At 40.5% G+C, this 20,834-nt stretch overlaps 1 protein-coding gene across 1 annotated transcript; it reads right to left on the bottom strand.

Annotated features, from left to right (window-relative positions):
• Positions 1 to 377: 377 nt before the first annotated feature.
• On the bottom strand, positions 378 to 19,173 carry ttc9b (tetratricopeptide repeat domain 9B). Its single transcript, XM_088301562.1, has 3 exons — positions 18,441 to 19,173; positions 2,833 to 3,015; positions 378 to 2,606 (listed from the first exon to the last, which is right to left on the bottom strand). The coding sequence occupies exons 1-3, from the start codon at positions 18,922 to 18,924 to the stop codon at positions 2,512 to 2,514; spliced, it is 762 nt and encodes a 253-aa protein (XP_088157688.1). The 5' UTR covers positions 18,925 to 19,173; the 3' UTR covers positions 378 to 2,511.
• Positions 19,174 to 20,834: the final 1,661 nt, after the last annotated feature.

The following is a 20,834-nucleotide window of genomic DNA, read 5'->3' as shown; positions in this document are numbered from 1 at the left end:
CTCACCCTAAGTGGCGACACTCTTACCAATCATCAGGCTGATTTGATTTCGTTACCACCCAAAGATCAAATTATCATGTGATGTAAAATGTGTTACGAGTGACTTTTTCCTCTGCCGGTGCCGACAATTGTAACACGTTCAATACTTACGATAACAAATCTGAATGAATGTGTGCTGTCAACACGATTGTCGGTGTGATATCGTGACGTGTGTTGCGTTCGTCACCATCACGTACACGACATGGTTGAGGTAGCACAACTTCAGTTTTTTTTTTTTAAGTTGACGTAATACCTTGAAAATGGAGTCGACGCTAATTGGTGACTTTTTTTGTGTAGTACTACAACAGAAAAATAATAAAAAAACAAACGAGGAGGGAATGCTTTGCAATAATCTATATTCATCGACAATGGACAGTTTATACATCAAATTTACACAGGACATGTTAGAAGACATTAATTACCGTGGACTGGGCACAGGCCAGGGAAAAAAAAAATTCTTCTCACTCGGTGTGCTTTCAGCAGTCAGGCCAAACAGGACAACCCGTCCTCGTTCTGAGCCCCACCACGGCAGCGGTGGGATTGTGCGATGTTTGCAATTAATTTCAGAAATCTCTTTGTGTGCGGTGGAAGAATTCCCTGCTCTTTGTCCGCTTTTATCCTAAAGGCCAAAAGTTGTTCAAAAGCCTGCTCAAGCTTGGCTGTTTTCCACTTCTTGGTTCTCCCATGCTTAGCAAATATGTGCAGAAGACAATTTAAATGAAGGTGACAGACTCATTTCACTCCGAGCTGCTTCCGTCTTAAGTCAAAAATAGATGATTAGCAACTCGTCGACGTGATTGTGGTAAAGTCGACTACTTTGTACAACTACCCCTCCAACACATTAAATAAAAAATCAGGACACGCACAAAATGATCAAAATCGCTGCGTGTGTTCAGGGTTGAACACTTACAATTTTTTTGTAGTCAACAATAATGAGATGATGTCAGGTTGAAGTTGGTTCATTGATGACATCATTGATTTTTTTTTTTTTAACCACAGCAGTTCTTTTTTGTGCCAATGACAGGTTTCAAATGAAGATGAATTTCGACTTTAGCCATTGTGGATGCTCGCCTGAACAGAACTGGCCATGTGAGTGTTTGGGATGATGTAAAAGTGTAGAATTGTTCCGGCGGAGAGGGGCTTTGACAGTCACAACAACGACCCTGTGGGTGAAGGGTTTTGGGGTCACGCTTTGGGTAGGCATCATTTTACTACAAATTCAAGACAGAACATAAGCAAACCAGATCGCCATAACAAGTCTACAACTACACACTTTTGCACCAGGGGTGGGCAAAAGTTTGTGCTTGAATAATAAATTCAGTTCAACAATTCATTTACCAATTATCTTGCGTTAGAAGAAATCGTTTGACTAATATTATTTATAATAACTCAATTCACAAATTATTAAATGAAATAAATGAATTAGGAGCTGACTGATATGGATTTAATTTTTTTTTATGTCTATGCCAATTTAGATATTTGCATTATAAAATGATAGCTGATTAATCAGCCGATTCATTTAAAAAAATGTTACGAATGAAATAAGATATTTTTTGGTCCTCAACACATTAAAGAATTACAAGCAGAACATTGTTTTACATTACTTTTTGGCATAATCAGGACATTTTTTCGCCTTTTTTAAAAAATATTTGAATGTCATCCTTGTCCTATGTTGTACTGCATTAACATGGAAAAAAGAACATGAAAAATTGGTAGGGTTTTTTTTTCATATTTTTGCCAATTTTATTTATCAGTTGGGCCCTAAAATTAATTAAATAATAATTAACATTTAACAAAATAAATTTTAATGAACCACTGACTGATAAATTAAAGCTCTTGATAATGTCAATTCTCAGCGGGCCAGATCAAAACGCTTTGCCCACCCCTGGTTTAGATGGACATTAAAAACAGATTACAAACACTCAAATTAGCCCTTAATTGAAAAAAAAAAACCCCAACAAAGTCCAAGAATGTGTGTTTAAAGAGCCTGAGAGAGCCCTCCCGGTTGGTCGCACGTACAATCAAATCGGACGATGGTCTTGATATGTGTCGCACGCCCCTCTCAATGAGCCAATCAGGACTCACCAAAAGGCAGAAGAAACAAAACGCTTTTGGAAAACATTGAGAAAATCACGCAAATGTCCATTATTCACTAGTTTCTTTTGTGGGGAGGAATATAATACAGCAGTTTTCTTTGTTTTTCTTTTTTTTTTCTGTTGTTTTTTTTTTTGTCAAGGAAAAAAAAGAGCCACTGCACCTGACCCACAAGCAGGCATGAAGGAGTTGGAAAAACAGGAAATTTGTTCAGATCGTCTCCTACAACTGCGTCCGTGCTGTGGAGTGTCTGCGAGAGTATGGCGGGGATGTCGGATGGTTGGGCTTGGGATGGGATGAGGGCCGGAAAGGATGGGGAGGGGGGGGGGGGGTCGGGGGGGGTGGCGACTGCAGGATTCCTAATAGGGGAAGGGCAGGTTCAGCCTTGCGTCTCTTTGCCGAGCTCTCGTTCCCGCTGGCCGCTCTTGCTCATCTTCATCTCCGTCAGCTGGATGTAACGAAGCACGTTGGTATCTGGCAGGGAATGACGCCAGTGAGCGGAATTTAAAACTTTTTAATATCATTTCAAAGTCATCTTACAATTTTCTTTGAAAGAAAACAAAAATTGTGTGAGACTCTCCACTAACAACCCAGGCTAATCTTAGCTTCTCCCCTCAGTGCGTGTCAATTCAAATGACATCCTACAAAAAGCAATCAAATCGTTTTTTTAGTCCCGATGCATTCCGTCCAACACGCTCACCTGCAGGCTCGCGGTTCTTGGCGTCTCGCAGGTAGCGTAGGGCACATTCGTAGTCGCCCAGGTGATAGAAGGCAATGCCGGCGCGGTACATGGCCTTAAAGTGGTCCCTCTGATGACTCAGCACCTTCAGGCAGTACTCCTTCACTCGCTCGTAGTTGACCAGCTCGGACTGCAACAGACATGCTGCAAACGGGAGGAGGAAAAACAAAACGCGAGGATGTTAGCGCTGCAACTAATAGAAACCGTGGGATAAGTTGCAAACAGGTTGGTCTATCAGGCAAAAGAATCCATTTTTTATAGAAGCACAACGAAATAGAGTATGTTCCATCTTCAGGGTGGCAGTGAAATGACTATAAATAGACAATAGTAATGTGTCACACAAAAGACGTAAGCGGTTTTAGGCCCCGGGCAGGGGAGCGATTCCGTCTCTCTTCTGCTACTGATCTTAACATTACGCCTTGGCACTGTGCGAGGAGAGAAAATAAAACTCACCTTCAGACTGGTATGTCTTGCGTCATATGGTACTACCACTTTTTTCCTCTTGATTTCTTTTCGTGTATCATGAAGCCAGAAAGCTGCCATTTCAAATGGCTTTAATTTTGGGTCATATATGTGATCGGCTTTTTTTTTTTCCCCCTACAAAATCAAACAATTGAATAAAAATCCTCCGAGACTACTGATTCCATAATTTTCACCGGGGTTTCAATCACCGAGCGAAGAGCATTCTCATTTGGTCACCATTTAGTGTACCTAAAGTAACTTTAGAGACTTTCTTTTTGGACTTTAATACAAGCTCAAGTCAGCAGCACTTGTTTTTCCTTGAGGTCTTCGATCCAACAAATGTAGCGGCCATCTCCCGCAGCTTTCACATCAGCTAATGCCCGAAATAACTTCATTAGTAAAGATATACACACACATACACACACCCACACACACAGCTTTTAGTCCACAGAAGGTTTTAAATGACTGCCGATGGCTCAGATATCTTATCACTCACACGCTGCTCCTCTGCTGATCGCAACCAATTGTGGTTTCTACTTTCAGCTTTCCCCCTCGTTATTGCTCGCCCTTCCACCTCCCCACCCATCGCTCTGTCCTAATCTTTGTGAAATGTCAAAATAGCTCCCTTCCATTTGCACTCCCTCGTCCTCGTGTGTCACAGCTCTTTTTTAACCCTCGTCTCATCCTGCCTCTCTCCTCCCTGTCTGCCCTTGACACACAGACAGCTCGGTGAACAACATGAGTCAGGGACTATTAGCTGGGAGGCAGGTTGAGTCAGGGAGTGAGAGACAGAAGGGGGTGGGGGGGCGTGTGACGGCGATGGCGAGGGACAGGGCTGCGGTTAAAGGGGGTGGGATGCCGGGGGTCTCAGGAGCATGAGAGGAGGTGAGACTCATTGGAGACGAAGAGGTGAGGTGAGGAAGAGCAGTGTGTTAAAAGTAGCTATTGCCTCCATACCTGTCATCCCCCGTCAGTTTGAGAGAGAGAGAGAGAGAGAGAGAGAGAGAGAGAGAGAGAGAGAGAGCGTGTATAAAAATCCAACAATGTAAGACAAGGTGAGCCTGGCCAAAGCCCAAATGTTCTATCAAGTGAGGAGAAGTCATTATGGAGCTTAGTCAGGCTCTCAGTCATTTTTTTTTCATCAGTTAAGGCTTTTATGTAATTAAAATGAATTACTCGAATCACTTGGGTGCGGCACAAAGCAAAAGTACCACGCTCTGAGAATAACAGCTATATATATATATATATATATATATATATATATATATTTTTTTTTTTTTTTTTTTTTTTTTTCTCAACAAATATATATATATTTTTTAAATTATTCATGTCACGCATTTCACAACAGCTAGAGCTATAACGAAGCGCTTTCCATATGGTGTCATATAAATGAGCAGGAAATTAGAACAAAAACTAAAACACAGCTACAATAAATACCAGCGGAGCAGCGACAGTCTCATGTTGAGTTGTGGCACGAGATAAGATGCCAGAGGTTCAAGGTCAACAGGGTTGAAAGAAGAAGGGCCACAGGGACGGCACATCACTTCTCCCTTGTTTTTGTTGAAATTCAAGAAATGAAGTGACATCCAGATTTTGGTTTCCTCCGGACAGGACAAAAGTGCTCTCAAGGAGAGGCATTTTGACCAAACCCTCCACAAAGTTTGGGGTAAATGAGTTAGTAAGTTTTGAGTCATGAACACAAATAACAAAAGCAGGGAATAAAATCCATCAATTGAAAAAGTCACCCGAGTGCAACAGAACTTGAAAGGTGATTCAAACCAACAACCCGTGCCATCACTGCTGTCACGGTGTAATCGCACCGATTTTCATACTCAGGGATTCCCGTTCCAGTAGCTCACGCTGGATGTGCCTGTCAACAATGCAAGTGCATAACACTGAATAATTCAGCGCGGACGTGAGGGAATGGACAGTCAATATCAATCAAAGTGTTTTGGTGCTTGACGTTGCATGCCGTTCACTAAGTTTTCTAAAAGAAAATGACGTGGTGTTCTGTTTTGTTTGCTACTTCAGGACACAGAATTCTGTTCAAATATCCGTGAAAAACAATATTACCTTAAAATTAGATGAGCAGAATTTCAGATGGCCTTTCCTCATCTGTTTTGTTTGAACAACTGTCCGGTACACGCCCATCCATCATGTCCCTCATTAGAGGACATGAGCCGGGCCACCGGGTGGGTTCTGTTACAGAATGTGCCTAATGGCTGACACACTTCAACAATGGGCTGCCACTGATCCACACGGAAGGCTAGCCGTATAGTGTAAACAACAAAAAAAACCTAAAATGAACGCTGCCTAAGGGGGCACAGACCACAGGAAAGTCCTAAAGATTTTCACAGTTGAGGGTTTGGATGGTGATGGTGGGAAAAATCTGGAGTGCAAGTGATGGGGAGGATTAAGCCACCTTTGCGGCAGGTCAGCATGCGTTTTAAGGAACAAAACCAAAAACAATTTATCACCATCAGCCAACTTTGTTTGTTTACATTCTCCTGGAACGCTTCGAGGTTGCAACTAGTACAATTCGAGCGGGATGATTTTCTAATTTCCCACGGTCATGGAACGCAGCATGACTGCAAGATAGCTGACGAGACAACAAGGTACCGCTGGACAAGACGTGAGTGGCTGGAGGGAGCTTAGTAGTAGACACGAGGGACGGCCTGACAAGAATAATTGGAAACAAAAACCTAACGAGTAAGACAAGACATAACTTAAGGGCCTCACCTTGTTCCAAAAGCCTCAAATGAATCCTGAGTAGCCCTGACATACTGATCACTTTCCATTAAATTAGAAAATACTCATCTTTTGAAAAATGGATTGTTATCCAGTCTGACATTAATAAATGGACGATTAATCTTTTATAATTTTTTTTTCAGAGAAAAAGCAAAGCATCATTTTGCAGGTACTTATTTATCAGAATCAGAATGCCCTTTATGGTCATTATACTCAGTGCACAGCGAGAATGGAGAGTTTCCCCTCGCCGGTGCAAATATAAATAATACAAATACATTTGCCATCAATAAAATGAATAAAAATAAAAAAGCAAAACAAAAACAGAGTGTATTGGGTAACACATAATGTTGTATATTATATTATATTTTATTTTAATATTATATTATATTATATTATATTATATTATATTATATTATATTATATTATATTATATTATATTATATTATATTATATTATATTATATTATATTATATTATATTATATTATATTATATTATATTATATTATATTATATTATATTATATTATATATTATATTATATTATATTATATTATATTATATTATATTATATTATATTATATTATACCAAGTACTTAGGTACTGATGCCTTTCAATGGCTTTATTTTCCTTATTCGTAGGCTGGCCCGCCCCGACTGTATTTTCGGTCACTTTACCGATGATCAAATTTCAGGATGAAACAATGACATAGTATTATGAGTGTTAGTGCAAAATGAATCAAATTGGACCCAAGCAGTATGTAAGGGTTAAAAATTTCCCAAAAGCATCTTGTATGTTCAAATGATAACAGGCATGCCGCGCCCTGTTGGCCCATTAGGCAGATGGATGGCATGCCAGAGGACGGGTCGGGTGCTGAAATGCATTAAGGGTGTGATTATGACAGGGCACTTGGAGCAGGTGGGGCACGGACACACACACACACACACGCACACACGCAAACACACCCCTGCACACAACCTCCATTATAAACAGCAGAGCAACAACCCTGAAACGACACCCTGCGCCATACTTGGAGACGGTGTGTCGGTACCTTAGTGGCTTTTTTATTACAAGCAATATTACATGCGGGCGGGCAAGAGTTGGGAACCTCAATCATGCCTGGAAAGTCGCTACTCGATTCGATGTCGACTTTGGTTTTATGTTGAGTTTGACACAGTTGGGACGATCCGCGAGCTCTTTTTTAAAGAATTGCCCACAAGCTGTCAAAGTGATGTTTGTGATGTGAGTTGAGTCGGGATCACTCGTAAGCCAAGGAACTACTGTGTTTTGTCAGCGATCTGTTATTAATGACACGTGAACTCTCTCAAATTGTGAAAAGAATATCTTTATACATTTCTTTTTGAGGTTCCACTCGACTTGGCCTTGGGTACATTATCATTCGTGGATTAACTAACACAGCCGTGGATCAATAACTGATGTTTACAGCCGTCATTACGAAGGGAATGAAACGTATAAATCCTCGTAGCCGACGAGGTGACGACCCGTTCGGCCTCTCCGAGGGAGTCAATTCCTCTCGCAATAACGACGAGATTCATCGGATACGCTTTGGCTTTGTGTTAATTGGAAAAGCTGCATTTTACGGGAACGTTTGCGACAAAAAAGGCCGACTAATGAGATGTGAAGCCGCACAAAGAGACCGAGTGTCGCAGGCGAGGCAAGGGAAGTTTGTCTTAATGAGGAACCTGATGTGAGCGTGGCGACGGAAGAGTGAGCCGAGGTTTAATGGGATGCCGCAACGCTGACTGGCGCCGACTAATAATTGTCAAGCTCCTGAAAATGTCGGAAGCGGGGACGCCTGTGTGGATGTACAATACTGTGCAAGTCTTAGTCCTCCATTCCATTTGCTATTTTTGGAGTACCATGATGACTTTATATCACAACGGTGTCACTCAGTCGAGCAGTGACTCCCAACCACTGTGCCAAAAAAAAAACTCCACCATACTTTATAATTTAATACAAATAATGCATCTTTGTTTAGCCATATAGCTCAACTTTAGGATAAATAAAGTTCTTTTTAGCAAACATGTGCTGTCCGTGTGTTATTCACATAACATTTTGGTGATACCGTTACCCTCGTTCCTCGCAGTCAGTACCGTGGTATCGCATTTTGAAAACTAGCAGCGATCGGAATAGCAAAAGCTAGCCAGGCTAACCGCTATTCTCATCCACAACCATCTTATTTTTATACTTTGGACCCGTGTAGACGTATGAAGACTGTGTCGCCAATTTCACCGGACATTTCACTGCTCCGTGGAACGTTCTAGCCCGGCAGATTAGCTTTTTGCCACACAATACGTTCAAACGTACTTGTTGGTTGAACGCTAAACACGTAGCATTTTAATTTGGTGTATTGACATGTGCATTAGCAAGTTAAAAAAAAAAAGCTTTTTTGTTTTTTTTGCATTTGGCCTACGTTATACCAATACATTTGGAAATTAAGTAAGTAAACATTGATTATTAGTAACTTTGATTGGTTTATTATTATTTCTGCGGTGCGTGATTTCCATTTTTTTCCCGTCATGCCACACAGAGCAATGCGCATGTGTATACTAAATTAATACAATTGTGTGCTGTTATCCTTGTAATTTTTTTTTTTTTTTTACTGACGGTCCTAAAATAGCGGTGACAAACTGTAATAATGACAAATAGATGATGTTGGACTGGCGGCAAAATTTCAAATGACAGACTGGTGAAATTTACTGGCATACGACAACATGTTATCGTGAAGAACATTTTTTTTACTTCATTCCCCCTTTAAACAGAGCAAGGACAAAGGTTGCAAAAACACCAGCCATTGACTGTCCATGCAGAGAAACAAAAACAATTAACCACATCGTGAAGAATGCCAATTGGGTCCTCACTGCACCAATAAAGATTTTAAGTAACTGCCCTACTGGGGGTGATGCTACTTGGTCACAATCTTGCCCAACACGCTCACAATACAAGCAAGAACAAATCTAAGGATAAAGTAATGTTTAGAATCATGCCTTGGATTTGATTTCAACAAATGAACCATCGATCAATGGTTTGCAAAATGGCGTTGTCGATTACTCTGATTGGATGTTAGCGAGCAAATCACTGACATAGAAATGGACTATGACACAAAAGAAACTGCAAAGAAATTGCATTTGTAATAAATTGAGATGAGCAAAAGGTTGACTTTTACTTAGATTTTTTGGGAGGTTTTTTTTTTGGAGGTAAAGTTGTGTAAATGTGATCATTTTGATGGTGCAGGAACCCTGCAGCTTAGCCTGAGGCATCAAGTTGAGTCTTCACCGAGACTGGTTTTCATTAAGACACAGCGAAAAGTCTGGAAGCAATGAAAAAAGTCGCTAGAAGAGACACAAAGTGGAGAGGGATTGAGGCAATGAGCAAACTAAATCCATTAACAGAGGAGGGAAACGGAAAACACCATCTCACACGCCAGATTAGTTTCCGCTTCCTGACGTTTTGAACTCATTTCCTCACCGGACTCGTCTTGCAATTCGTCTCATTTTAAGACACTCCTTAGCCCCGCTGATTAGTCGGCTGTCTATCACCTTGTAATTAGTTCTGCAGGAAGATACCGCGGAGAGAGAGCCATCACTCGCCCCGACAGCAGTCCTCATTTCCTCACACATTCATCGCTGACCCTTTCACGCTGGATTTGTTCACACTCGTCACGCCCAGGTTGCACATTTCACGCCATCAGCAGGTTGATTCTAAGAAGCGTAGTGGAACCTCGGTTCAGGAACCGAATTCCCTTTGTAACTTGTTTCCCATTGAAATAAATAAAAATGCAATCCAGCCATAACATTTGATGAATGATTTTTTACCACAAACTGCATCGCAAGATCAAAATCACAAATAACATTCTCATGTTTATCTATTATTGCCTACATTTTTTTCAAGTTTGGCGGGCCGGATTAAAACATTTAATGGGCCGCATGTGGCCCCCGGGCCGTAGTTTGCCCACGCCTGATCTTCTGCTTCCAATTACCAACATTAACTGATAGTAGCACAGTAGGCCCATTTATTGAAAACAATACAGAGGTTTAACTCCTTTTCCTAAATGTAATATTTTAACCTACTTTACTGGATTTAAATATAGGAACGTAAAAACTGTAAGTATTGAGATATTGAAATAATTCCAAACACACACAAGACCTTTGTTTAAACCGACTGAAAAACTACCAATTGCAAGATCACTAAAATACCCACAAGCAAATGGCTGTAGAAGCATCCGCCACGTTACTCTTAATATTTCAAATGTCACATAGTTTTGCTTTAAAGGGCCTGATGCACTACGCTCCTCACAAAATTCTCATTTTTTTGGACAGGACATAATTTAATTTGACGTCAGAGCGCTCGGACAGAGCGAACGGCCTCTCCTGGCCCCCCTGCTAAGAATAGCTCTTCCCCTCCAAGCCATGCTGCTCGTTATCATGAAATCACGGCGCTGGCTTTATCACGAGCGCTCATCTGCCGCGACAAGACTCGGAATTATCGTCCATTTGCCACCTTTGGACCCCAATTTCGGAGCCTTTTCGACTTCGGCTGTCACAGAAAGGGAAATACTTTGCAATATTTTGTCATGACAGAAAAAAGGGTGCACTTAATATTAAATAAAGTATTCGGACCGGAGGAAGCCCATTTCACAACGGCTCGCTGCAATCTTGTTGTAGCAATTTGTTTAAATGTCAGTGGACTTCTATTTTGTGGTGTTTACTCCCAAGAGGAATTATGTTGTGATTTTCCTATTTCTCCGCGGTAAAAAAGAACTCATCATTTCACATTTTCCCTGAATCAAGTGAGCTCACTTGTTCATGAATTGAAGTCAGATTTAAGATTTTTTTCAATGCAGGAAAAAAATCTGTCGTCGCAAATCTGACAAGCGCTTCTACTTTGCCTCAAATCCATCCATCTCAAAGGGGTGGCATGAGAGGAAGCTGATTAAATAGCATTATTATTGCACAGGCGTCTTAAGTTGCCCACAATAAAAGGCCAAATTAAATGAGAAGATTTATCACACAGCACAATTCCTGAGTTTAAATTTCATGAGGCCCTCTCACTCCAGTTTGGGCCTGCTGAAAAAACAAAAATAGATATTACAAACTAAATGATCAAAAGACAAATTAAATGATCAACAAGTAAAATATTTTAAAAAAATGCTGAATAATATTAAGATAAATGTATACAAATTATACATTATAGTTACATTTAGCAAATAATACAAAAGTATTTAATTAATTTAATCACACAAAATTAAAACAATAAATTAATGTAATGCAAATAATTGAATGAATTGAAAAATATGTATTAAATATTACAAGCATATTATATTAATTAAATAATAAAAAAAACGACAAATCCAATCAATCAATTACTTGGAAAACAAAAATTTTGAATGAATAAAATAGAAATGTTAAATAAAAAAACAACAATAGTGCATCGTAACAAAAAGCCCAGCAATATTTAGTCATAAAATGCTCATAATATTTCAAAGAATAAATATTTTTTGGATTATTGCAGTCAGAGGTGGGCAGAGTATATTGTATTTGAGTAACAGTAATCTTACTTGAGAATATTCTGATGTTGTATTTTCATAGTTTGTAAAGTGAAGAGTTTAAATACATTAAAAGGATAGAGTAAATATTGTCCATTTTTTTCCCCACTATTTAATGGTACTATGAGTGCAACTGTCACTTGAGAAACAACAATAAAGTCAATACAATTGTGACAAATTTACTCCAAAAGTAGACATGAACAAGCATACCGTAAATGGAAATGATAAGCAATTTCCTCTCATGGCAGAGGTTGGGCCAAAAATAAACGTCCAACATTGGAGTCAGTTTGCACCCTTTGCCATTGTCCGCCACTCCCAAAATAGTTGCTGACTCAGGATTAATGCTCATCTGCTTAAATATTTATACCAATGAGGAAGCTACATGGCGGATGATTCCTCTAATGCTTGCCACCGTTGTCGGTAAAAGTTGGGGTGGGGTTAATGCTGTTAAAGAGGATGAAGAACAGAGGCCGTGCCCGGCCATTGTTTTCTTATTTAAACATGCTGTATTTTCTGTTTAGTGTCAGCTTGCTTCAGTCAAAGCAGATCCTCAAATAGCATTTATGCGCAGTTTAATAAAGCATAAAAAATCCTTTTATTGAGGTCGTCTGCGCTTGAGGGATCTGTTTTGTTGCTGCTCGTTGCCTCACTGGTCACCAAATGTGATTGGTGGACAGTGCACAGACTTTTTGCGCTTAGCTTCATGTAGCATTTTCTTTTGATCTTGTGGTCTACCAAACATGCTGGACTCTGGATAAAAGATTAAAATTAAAAAAAGAAAAGTTTTACGGGGCACCCAACACAAAACTACATTCAAATGTCCTACTCTGACCTGACCTGACTTGAGCAGTCCAATCCAATTTAACCCTGTCCTGTTCTGCCGTGTCATCTACGGACACGGCACAGATTTCTCGGTAACACTTTATAATAAGTACACATTAATAAGGATTAGTTAAGCATTTGTAAATACTGAAGTGATCATTTATAAAGCATGTTCCGGACATGAATAATCATTTGGATATAGTTTGTAAATACCTTACTATTATGACATAATTCAAATTGTTTTCATTTGTCATTTGGATAAATGGTATAGTCAGAACAAACGCTGAGATTCACATCATACTAAAGTAGTAAAGGTCGTTACTAGCTAGCTGGTGTGAAGGAAGTGGCTACTCGAACCTCGGCCTCCGACGGCCTGCAGTTGGTGTTATGAGAGGCGCGAGGGCGTCCAGCCAAGCGGAACTTTTTACAACCGCGGTTGATACTCGGTTTTGCGATTCTATGCGTTTTGATGAGGCGCAAAATGCTAAATTTTGCCTCGTGGACCGCAATGCTAAACCGCTTACTTTCATGATTGCAAAGCGGCTCCTTTCATTCCCTTTAAATGTGGTGCTCTAGTCTCGCATTAGAGTCTTGACATGGCAAAAAAAATCTGTGGCCATGAAGTGAGTGGTTGGACCACGCCCCCCCCCCCCCCCATCCCAATGAATAGGATGATTTAAAAATGTATTTAGCCTGCACTATCAATCATTTTCTCTGGATGGCTCTTCTCTTGTTTGGAGGTCAGAGAGTGCCTTCTGTCTTGACTCTTCCCTATTTCGTTTATCCTTCCCCGCCTCTGACAATAATCCCATCATATTTAAGAGATCTGTCCAGTTTCGCTGGCCGTCTCTTATTTTAGACCCTTGCTTTCTTTGGCTCTCGCCTCCTTCCTCTCCATCACCCTCCTCCGAATGCCGGCCTAATCTGGGGAGTGAATATGCATAGTACAGTGTGAGAGTACAGTGGAGGGTGAGAGCCAGCCATGACCGAGCCATCTGCAACCCTGGCTGGCATACAGCAAGATCGCCATTCTGCTCCATCCACACAGAGGGACACCAAACACACCTCTCCGACCATCCCCCCCCCATTCTCTTGCCCTTGAATGGCACCTAAAATTCCGCCTTTTCTCCCCTAAAGCATGCAGCAACCTTTCACGCGAGTATATAGCCTCCATTTCATCTCTCCTTTCCTCACTTGTGATTCAAGCGTTATCTTGTGGTGACACACCAGTGTGGTAGTTGGCGGGAGATGAAAGGGGGAACTTTTGTGATGTGTTCTGGTACTGCTGCCGTATACACGCGTGCAAGCATGCAGTACCATCCAACAACCCGCTGTATGCTGTTATGTTATTCTCCCAAATGCACGGTTGAGTTTACCAAGAATGTGGAATATTGTTATAATTGCAGCGGTGCAAACAGATGTTGACGACAAACGGTTTAGAGGGATATACTCATTATGTGAAAGGTTCTATAGAACTAAAATCAGGATAACAGCCGATGGTATGGAAGCATACAGAGAAGATGCTACAACAACGAAAAAGTAAGTCGTATGGAACACTCTGTTTGATTCTTTTTTTTTTTAATAAAAAAAAAAGGCTAAAGCAGAAAACAATGCCCAAGATATTTAGTTTTATATGAATTCCAATTCATTTTTCTCCGTGAAGTAACATAAAGTAAAAATATTTGCTGGTATGATTGGGTATCAAAGGTTTATGGGGATGATAACCACTGCATAATCAAACATTTTAATCTCTGCAATATTTAATTTCCTTGGGCATGGGTGTGTGATTTCTTGAGCAAATGCCAATGGAAAAAAAACATGCGCGGAAGCAATGGAATGCCTCGTCAACGTGACACCAATTTACTGCGGTCGTATCCATACACAAAGTTCAAAACAGTACAGGCGACATCAACTGAAACGTCCTCAAACAAACTGTAATCCTGAAAATAGACACTTTATACTGATTCACTTACTTACATGCTAATGCAGGCGATTTTGGATGGAAATGCTACGATGACTTTTTTTTTTACTGCTAATTATCGCTGGTCCTGACAAAGGTGGCTAAAATATGCCTAACTAAAATGAAATGACATTAACAGGCTAACCACTAGAGGGTGCTATGACAGTCACGACAACACAGAAAAAACGAACCTGACCTTTTTTAACAATTACCTTCGGAAAACATCTACACTGATATCACTGCCGATAATAAAATCCACCGATTAAAATACAATTAAAATTTTTCTATTATACTTGCCTTGGACTGGTCATCCGCCCACTGTCACTCATGTTCACATTTGTGGACACTTAAAAAAAAAAACTTCAGCTCCCACCAACCCCGGGAAGAAGAAAACAATTCTCTCCGCCACAACTATAAATAATAGCATTTTCGTTGAACAAACCTACACCGTACAGTTAATCCTTGCTGCGCTCAATGGGCATTAAGAGCGCTATTGCTACTTACTGGAGTGGAGGTGCAATTACACTTTATTGTCACACGTCGCGCGGCTGCCCCACTATTTGAGAAGCACTGAGTTAAACTGAAATTTACCCACAGAAAACACATACAAGGTTGGTCAGAACATGCAAACTAGCTAATAACATGCAAGGGTTCAAACTACCACATTGAAAGGGGTAGCAAACTCGTTTAGCGTTATTCAGAACAAATGTATTTCCATTATTATTCTTACTATCAAAACTCTCATTCTTTGTTGAATGTGTGCACAAACACTAAAACACTGCAGCCAGATAATGATCTTGCAAGCAACTGCCTAAAAAAAAAAAGTGTTTTGGATCAAACAAATCTACTCATGAGCTGCGTCGCTCCCAAGGCTGCGACTCAGCTCATGACTCGAGCTGGTCAGGGGGAAACAAAGGAACTTTTTCATGCAGACATCAGAGCGAGCAGGAGTTGAGGAAAAGTCAGACTTGCAGATTCTGAAAAGAGTCGCTTCATCGTCTCCCTTCTTTGAGCCTCTGCTTTGTTCAATTTATGATGATGCAAGAATATTTCGCCACGATGTATATTTCTGCTGCTCTGTTGCGAACTCACATCAATATTTTATAAATAAGCACTAACTACAATAGTACAAGGTTAAATTGGTTAATAAAAAAATAAAAATAAAAAGAATTTGAAGAAAAATCATTTTCGCTTATGAGACAATTAAAAAAAAAAACTCTTTTCTCAATTAAAACTGTCGGGCTTTATTTTAAATGTATTTATTTCCCCAGATAGAGGGGTCGACTATAGTTGTTTGTACCCGCAAATGAATTGTTTAATTCTATACATTTTATTTTTAATACCCTATGTTTTTAGAAAGTAAAACATTTGTATTACCATTGGACTGGCTTCTCCCATCTCATGAAAAATTACCATGTGAATCAATTAATTGATTGTCCCCACTCAAGGAAATGTGCCTTTTATTTCATTTATCTATGAATGAAGGAGCAAATGACGCTTCAATAACAGCAACAATGATGGCAGGCTGCGAGCATGTTACCACAACCAGAGGGAAAAGGCACAGTGCTGGTTGCTATGGTAAATATGGCCCCCTGTCGAGTATGTGTGGCACTCCCCTCCCCCCTCTTCCTCTACTTCTTCTCTGCACTGGCTTTTCCTCTCCTGCCGCGCTGACCAATCCCCTTTCCCTACTTCCTTATCCCCCTTTTCCTCATCTGTTTAAATCATCCCTCCACCCCTCCCACCCCTGTATTTCCTTCACGCCACCTCGGCCTTCGATAAAGGCCGCGGACGATGCACAGAGGCTGACGACCTTCATCATGGATGAAAGATTGCTGTAGTTCATTTGTCATGCATCATCCAAAAAGATGTTATTGACGTCGGACATTTTATTAGGTACACTAGCAAAATCAGTCAAATCAAACAAATGTTTATCATATTATTAATATTACATATTGGGTTAGTGTTAAAAGTTCAACACAACTGAACTGTACTTAACAAAATGTATTGTACTGAATGAAAAAAAAAAGCTGCAGCACCCATGGGATTATGCGCAGTTCAAACATTGAATTTAGTCATTCTTTCGCATACCACTAGGGGGAGCCTTCAGTTTGCTGATGAGGTCATCATTTGAATCAGGTGTGTTGGAACAAGATTACATATAAAACGGGCTGATTGGGGCTCACGAGGAACAGACTTGGAGACCCCTGCATTAGTGGTACAAGTACCACACTCACTTGCCTATATAATTGGTTTAAACTCTAAAAATCCCACAAACTAAGATCCACAAATATATTTCAAATTAATTTCAAACTCATTTTACATTACCCTTCAAAATGAATTGATCCCAGATGATTTAATTTTGAAAAAATGCACAGAAAGTGCCCATATATGTGACAAAGACTCGCTGTAACTTCCACTTGCAACCCTAGTTAAATTTAGCTCCGCCCCCTCATACAAAAATGTCAATCTCTCAGTTGAGATAATCTCTTCATCATCATAATTTATTGGCACCAACTACTACTTTCCTATTCATCCGGACTTTGGGACATTCCTGTGGCATCTTGGGTAATTTCCTATAGTGATTGTCTTGTTCTTTTTTTTTTTTTTTTTTTTTTAAGTAGTTACTGTCCATAAGGCAGGTGAATATTGCATTGAGGAAACATTTTTCACTTTGACTCTTCAATCTGAATCTTTTTAATATTCATAGAGTCCCACAATTCTCTTCTGTTCAAATATTAGCTTTTCTTTTATTTAGTAGGTCTTCAATGTGCTTGCGTTAGTCTGTAAGATTGTATCAATGAATAATTAATGTGGACAAGAGACAATAACCGGCAAAAAAAAAAAAGAAAAAAAGAGGAAGTTGTAATAGAGAAAGCAGTGTTGTTGTTGTTGTCATAACAGATGCTAAGTGCACCTGCTTCCCAACACCTCTCCCCGCTTCTAATGAGGCTCTTGTAGCAACAGTGACGCTGCTCTTTCCATGACAAGACTCGGAGCAAAAATGTCAAATTGCTCTTTTTGTGTGGAGCCACCGGAGCTCGTTTAACCTTAAACACATCACGATTGTGTAGCCTTGCCTTTTGACATGCAACCTTACATCATCCACTTGATGATCCGGAACACCATTGAGGCCTCCTGTAAAGTATTACAACACATCATCGTGGTGACACTGCCTCAGAAATACACGCAAAAGTCATTATTTGCTCTTGGGGAATGATAGAGAGGCATGACATCAAACTGAGGTTGCAAATAAATAACTAAAGCTATACTCTCAATTGACTCACAAGTATACTGTTGGTCATTTTTTTTTTTTAACCCCGAACTTTCTACCCTCTATTTTAACCGTTCTGCCCGCCACTATATGTCACTGACATATATAGAGGAACAAATATAAAAGATTTGTGATGAATTAATAATCATTTAGGACCAAACATCACATTAAAGCTAATTAACATAAATTAACTCCTCACAAGGGTCGCGGAGATGCTGCAGCCTATCGCGATCTTCAGGCAGAAGGCGGGGTACACCCTGAACTGTTCGCCAGCCAATCGCAGGGAACATAAAGACAAACAACCATCCGTGATGTTGCCTAGAGGGAATTCAGAGTGTCCAATCAAACTATCATGCATGTTTTCGGAATGTGGGAGGAAACCGGAACACCCGGAGAAAACCCACGCAGGCACAGGGAGAACATGTATACTCCACACAGGAAGGACAGCGGGGGAATTGAACCCTGCACCTCTCAACTGTGAGGCCATCGTGCTAACCATTTATTCACTATGCCTCCCGAGTTGAAGATAAACTATATATATTAAATATTTAAAATGTTTATAGTACGTGGATGTTTGCATTCAGGCCCCCACATGATAGGCTGTACGCCTCTGCTATGGAGACTATTTATAGAAAAACTCTCCAACGTGAACCCAATGAACCATAAAGAACCACGCACGGAGCGTGCAGTCTTCCAGATTGTGAGCGGGTGTGGGTGCGCTCGTGCCAGGTACTGACTGACCTGTCAGGCTGTCGTAGCACTCGATCTCGGTGCTCTCCACGGCTCTCCGCTGTTCCTCGGTAAGCTTGGCGGCGGCTTGTTGGCTCAGCAGGTTGACCTCGGAGCCGCCGGTCGTCCCGTCGGCGACGTGTACGCCTTTGAGCTGCAGCAGCGCCCGGTGGTATTTGCCGATCGCCTCGCGGAATTTCTTCTCCTTGTAGCAGCGATGGCCCTCCGCCTTGAAGTCGACGGCTTTCTGGATTTTTGTCTCCATCTCCGTTTCCGCTGAGACGCCGACTCGACACCCGCCGCCTCCTCCTCCGTCTCCTCCGCTTCCTCCTCCGCCGCCTCCTCCGCCTCCGGCGGCCGCTGCCAGACTCCGGCCGCCGGTCTCCGGGTAGCTTTTGAGGCTCTTTATCGGGTGTTGCTTGGCTTCCATGCTGCCTAGTGAGCGGGGCTGGAGCGGACCATGGTGCTCGGAGGACCGGAGCACCGTGCTGTGCATAAAGGATGCCGTTCGGCTACTTCGTAGGCTACGACGCGCTTGGGTAAATTAGCCGCGATAAAAGTTGTACGAACGTCAAATGGTTATTTTGAACTAAATACGAGCGGCAGTGACATTGTAGGAATTCGCCTAAAAAGAATCACTCGGTTGCGAGTGTAGTGATGCTCGCGGGGACGTGTCGTAGCAACAACTGAAGCACGAGCAGTTTCAGCACCACAGACACGCGACCGCCTCTGCCGCAAAGCATGGTGGGAAACGTAGTCCTTACACTGACCAACTACGCAAACGGGACAAAGTACATATCCACACTGCGCATGCTGAAAAAATGTTTTTTATTTTAATAGTCATTCTAAGTCACTAATAGTCATTCTAATCTCTAACTTATCTTTGAGAAAATATTTACTTAAAAAAAAAAACAATTACCGTAACATGTCTAAGAATTACATCGGTGGGCAACACCCTTTTTTTATTATTAAACTATAGCCCACTCAAAAAAGACGTTTCATTATACAAAAGGACAGATGAGGCTGATAGACGCCATTACTGGCTGAGGTTGAAAAAGTTAACCTGTGTTTTTGAATAATAAAACATTAATTCACGCTCATCTTTTAATCGTATTACATGCACTTGTATAGATGTTCTTTTTAATTGTAATAGTGAATACTTTCTTTTTCATTGTCTTTCTATCTATCTATTTTATTAATCAATAAAATGTTTAAAAAATAAAATACATTCTCCAAATAATTGTTTTACATTTGTATCTTATTTTTGACAATTAATCAGTTACCTAATTTAACAATGAAAAAACAACACGAATGCACGTACTTATGGGGGACTCGAAATTAATGCAAAGAATAGTAAAGGACCAATTAAGGCGGTTCAAGGTTGCAACCGTGTAGTTTGTCCAAGTGGATTTGCCGTACCAGTTTAGTACCGCATCACGTCATGTCACCACAACGAGTCGTGAGACGTGACTGCAGCCCACAACTCAAAAGAAAAAAAAATGTCGCTATGTTCACGTTGCTATTTTTTCGTTATGACATTATTTTGAAAATGTACACAGATCCGGACGGATCTCTCACTATGATTATTTTTTAAGGAACGTCTTCTTTGCAGCCACCCCCTCTCGCTTGTATGTTTCTTTTAGTAAGTTTCTATTCCAGACAAACACACGCCATGGGGGTGAACCGAGGTTTCACTGCAGTTCACAAGTCCTGATGACTTCATCGTTGAGATTTCAACGACCGCAAGGGAGCCTTGCAGAGGGAGAGTGCGATCTCTAGTGGACATGGAGTCAATCGTACAAATACTTTTTGTATGACGTAAGGTTTAGCCTGCAGGCCCCCATGCAGTCTGCACTGCCTGCAAAAATCTGTGCTTCCTTTGTTCCACAAATATACAGCCAATTTATTCAATTCGCAGGTCTGCGATTCAGTGTTCGAATCTCAGCTCCAGCCTATGTGAGGTTCATATTTTTGTTGGGGTATTCAGGCTTCCATCCACAAGACCAAAAAAAATGCATGCATGCAAAGCTTACGTGATAAAGTGACAGATTTCATTAGTATTGTAATCAGACTATAATGACTTGTTGGACCTGTTGAGGACTAAAGTGGCGTATAGTAAGTTAAGATCTCTAACTGAAGTAGATAAATTCTCTTTCATGGTAATTCGTGGTTCATTTGTCTTTAGTTTAGTACAAACCGTGTAAAACAAAAACATTTGGGACTCTATTTTTCATTGTAATATTAATTTGTAAGGACCTTGAAAAAAATAAACGCATATTAATTTCATATTGCAATTGTAACACTTGTTTCTATTGCATTAGTATACAGCTGCTATAACGAGGCAATATTGAGTGAAAATAAATCACAAGTACATAATTTTTCAAAATTGTTAAACCCTGAATTATT

Source organism: Idiotropiscis lumnitzeri, chromosome 7, assembly GCF_059441095.1.
Source record: "Idiotropiscis lumnitzeri isolate Australia: NSW breed Sydney's pygmy pipehorse chromosome 7, RoL_Ilum_1.0, whole genome shotgun sequence".
In the NCBI taxonomy this organism is placed as follows: Eukaryota; Metazoa; Chordata; class Actinopteri; order Syngnathiformes; family Syngnathidae; genus Idiotropiscis; species Idiotropiscis lumnitzeri.
Note: the sequence above shows the minus strand (reverse complement) of the source record. Positions and strands in the feature narration are given on the sequence as shown.

Excerpts from the sequence above, each read along its gene's own strand:
- ttc9b (XM_088301562.1), bottom strand. The coding sequence starts at position 18,924 with ATGCACAGCACGGTGCTCCGGTCCTCCGAGCACCATGGTCCGCTCCAG. Across the intron at positions 3,016-18,440 it reads GTGCTACGACAGCCTGACAG|CATGTCTGTTGCAGTCCGAG; the intron begins GTCAGTCAGTAC and ends TCCCGTTTGCAG. Across the intron at positions 2,607-2,832 it reads CAAGAACCGCGAGCCTGCAG|ATACCAACGTGCTTCGTTAC; the intron begins GTGAGCGTGTTG and ends ATTCCCTGCCAG.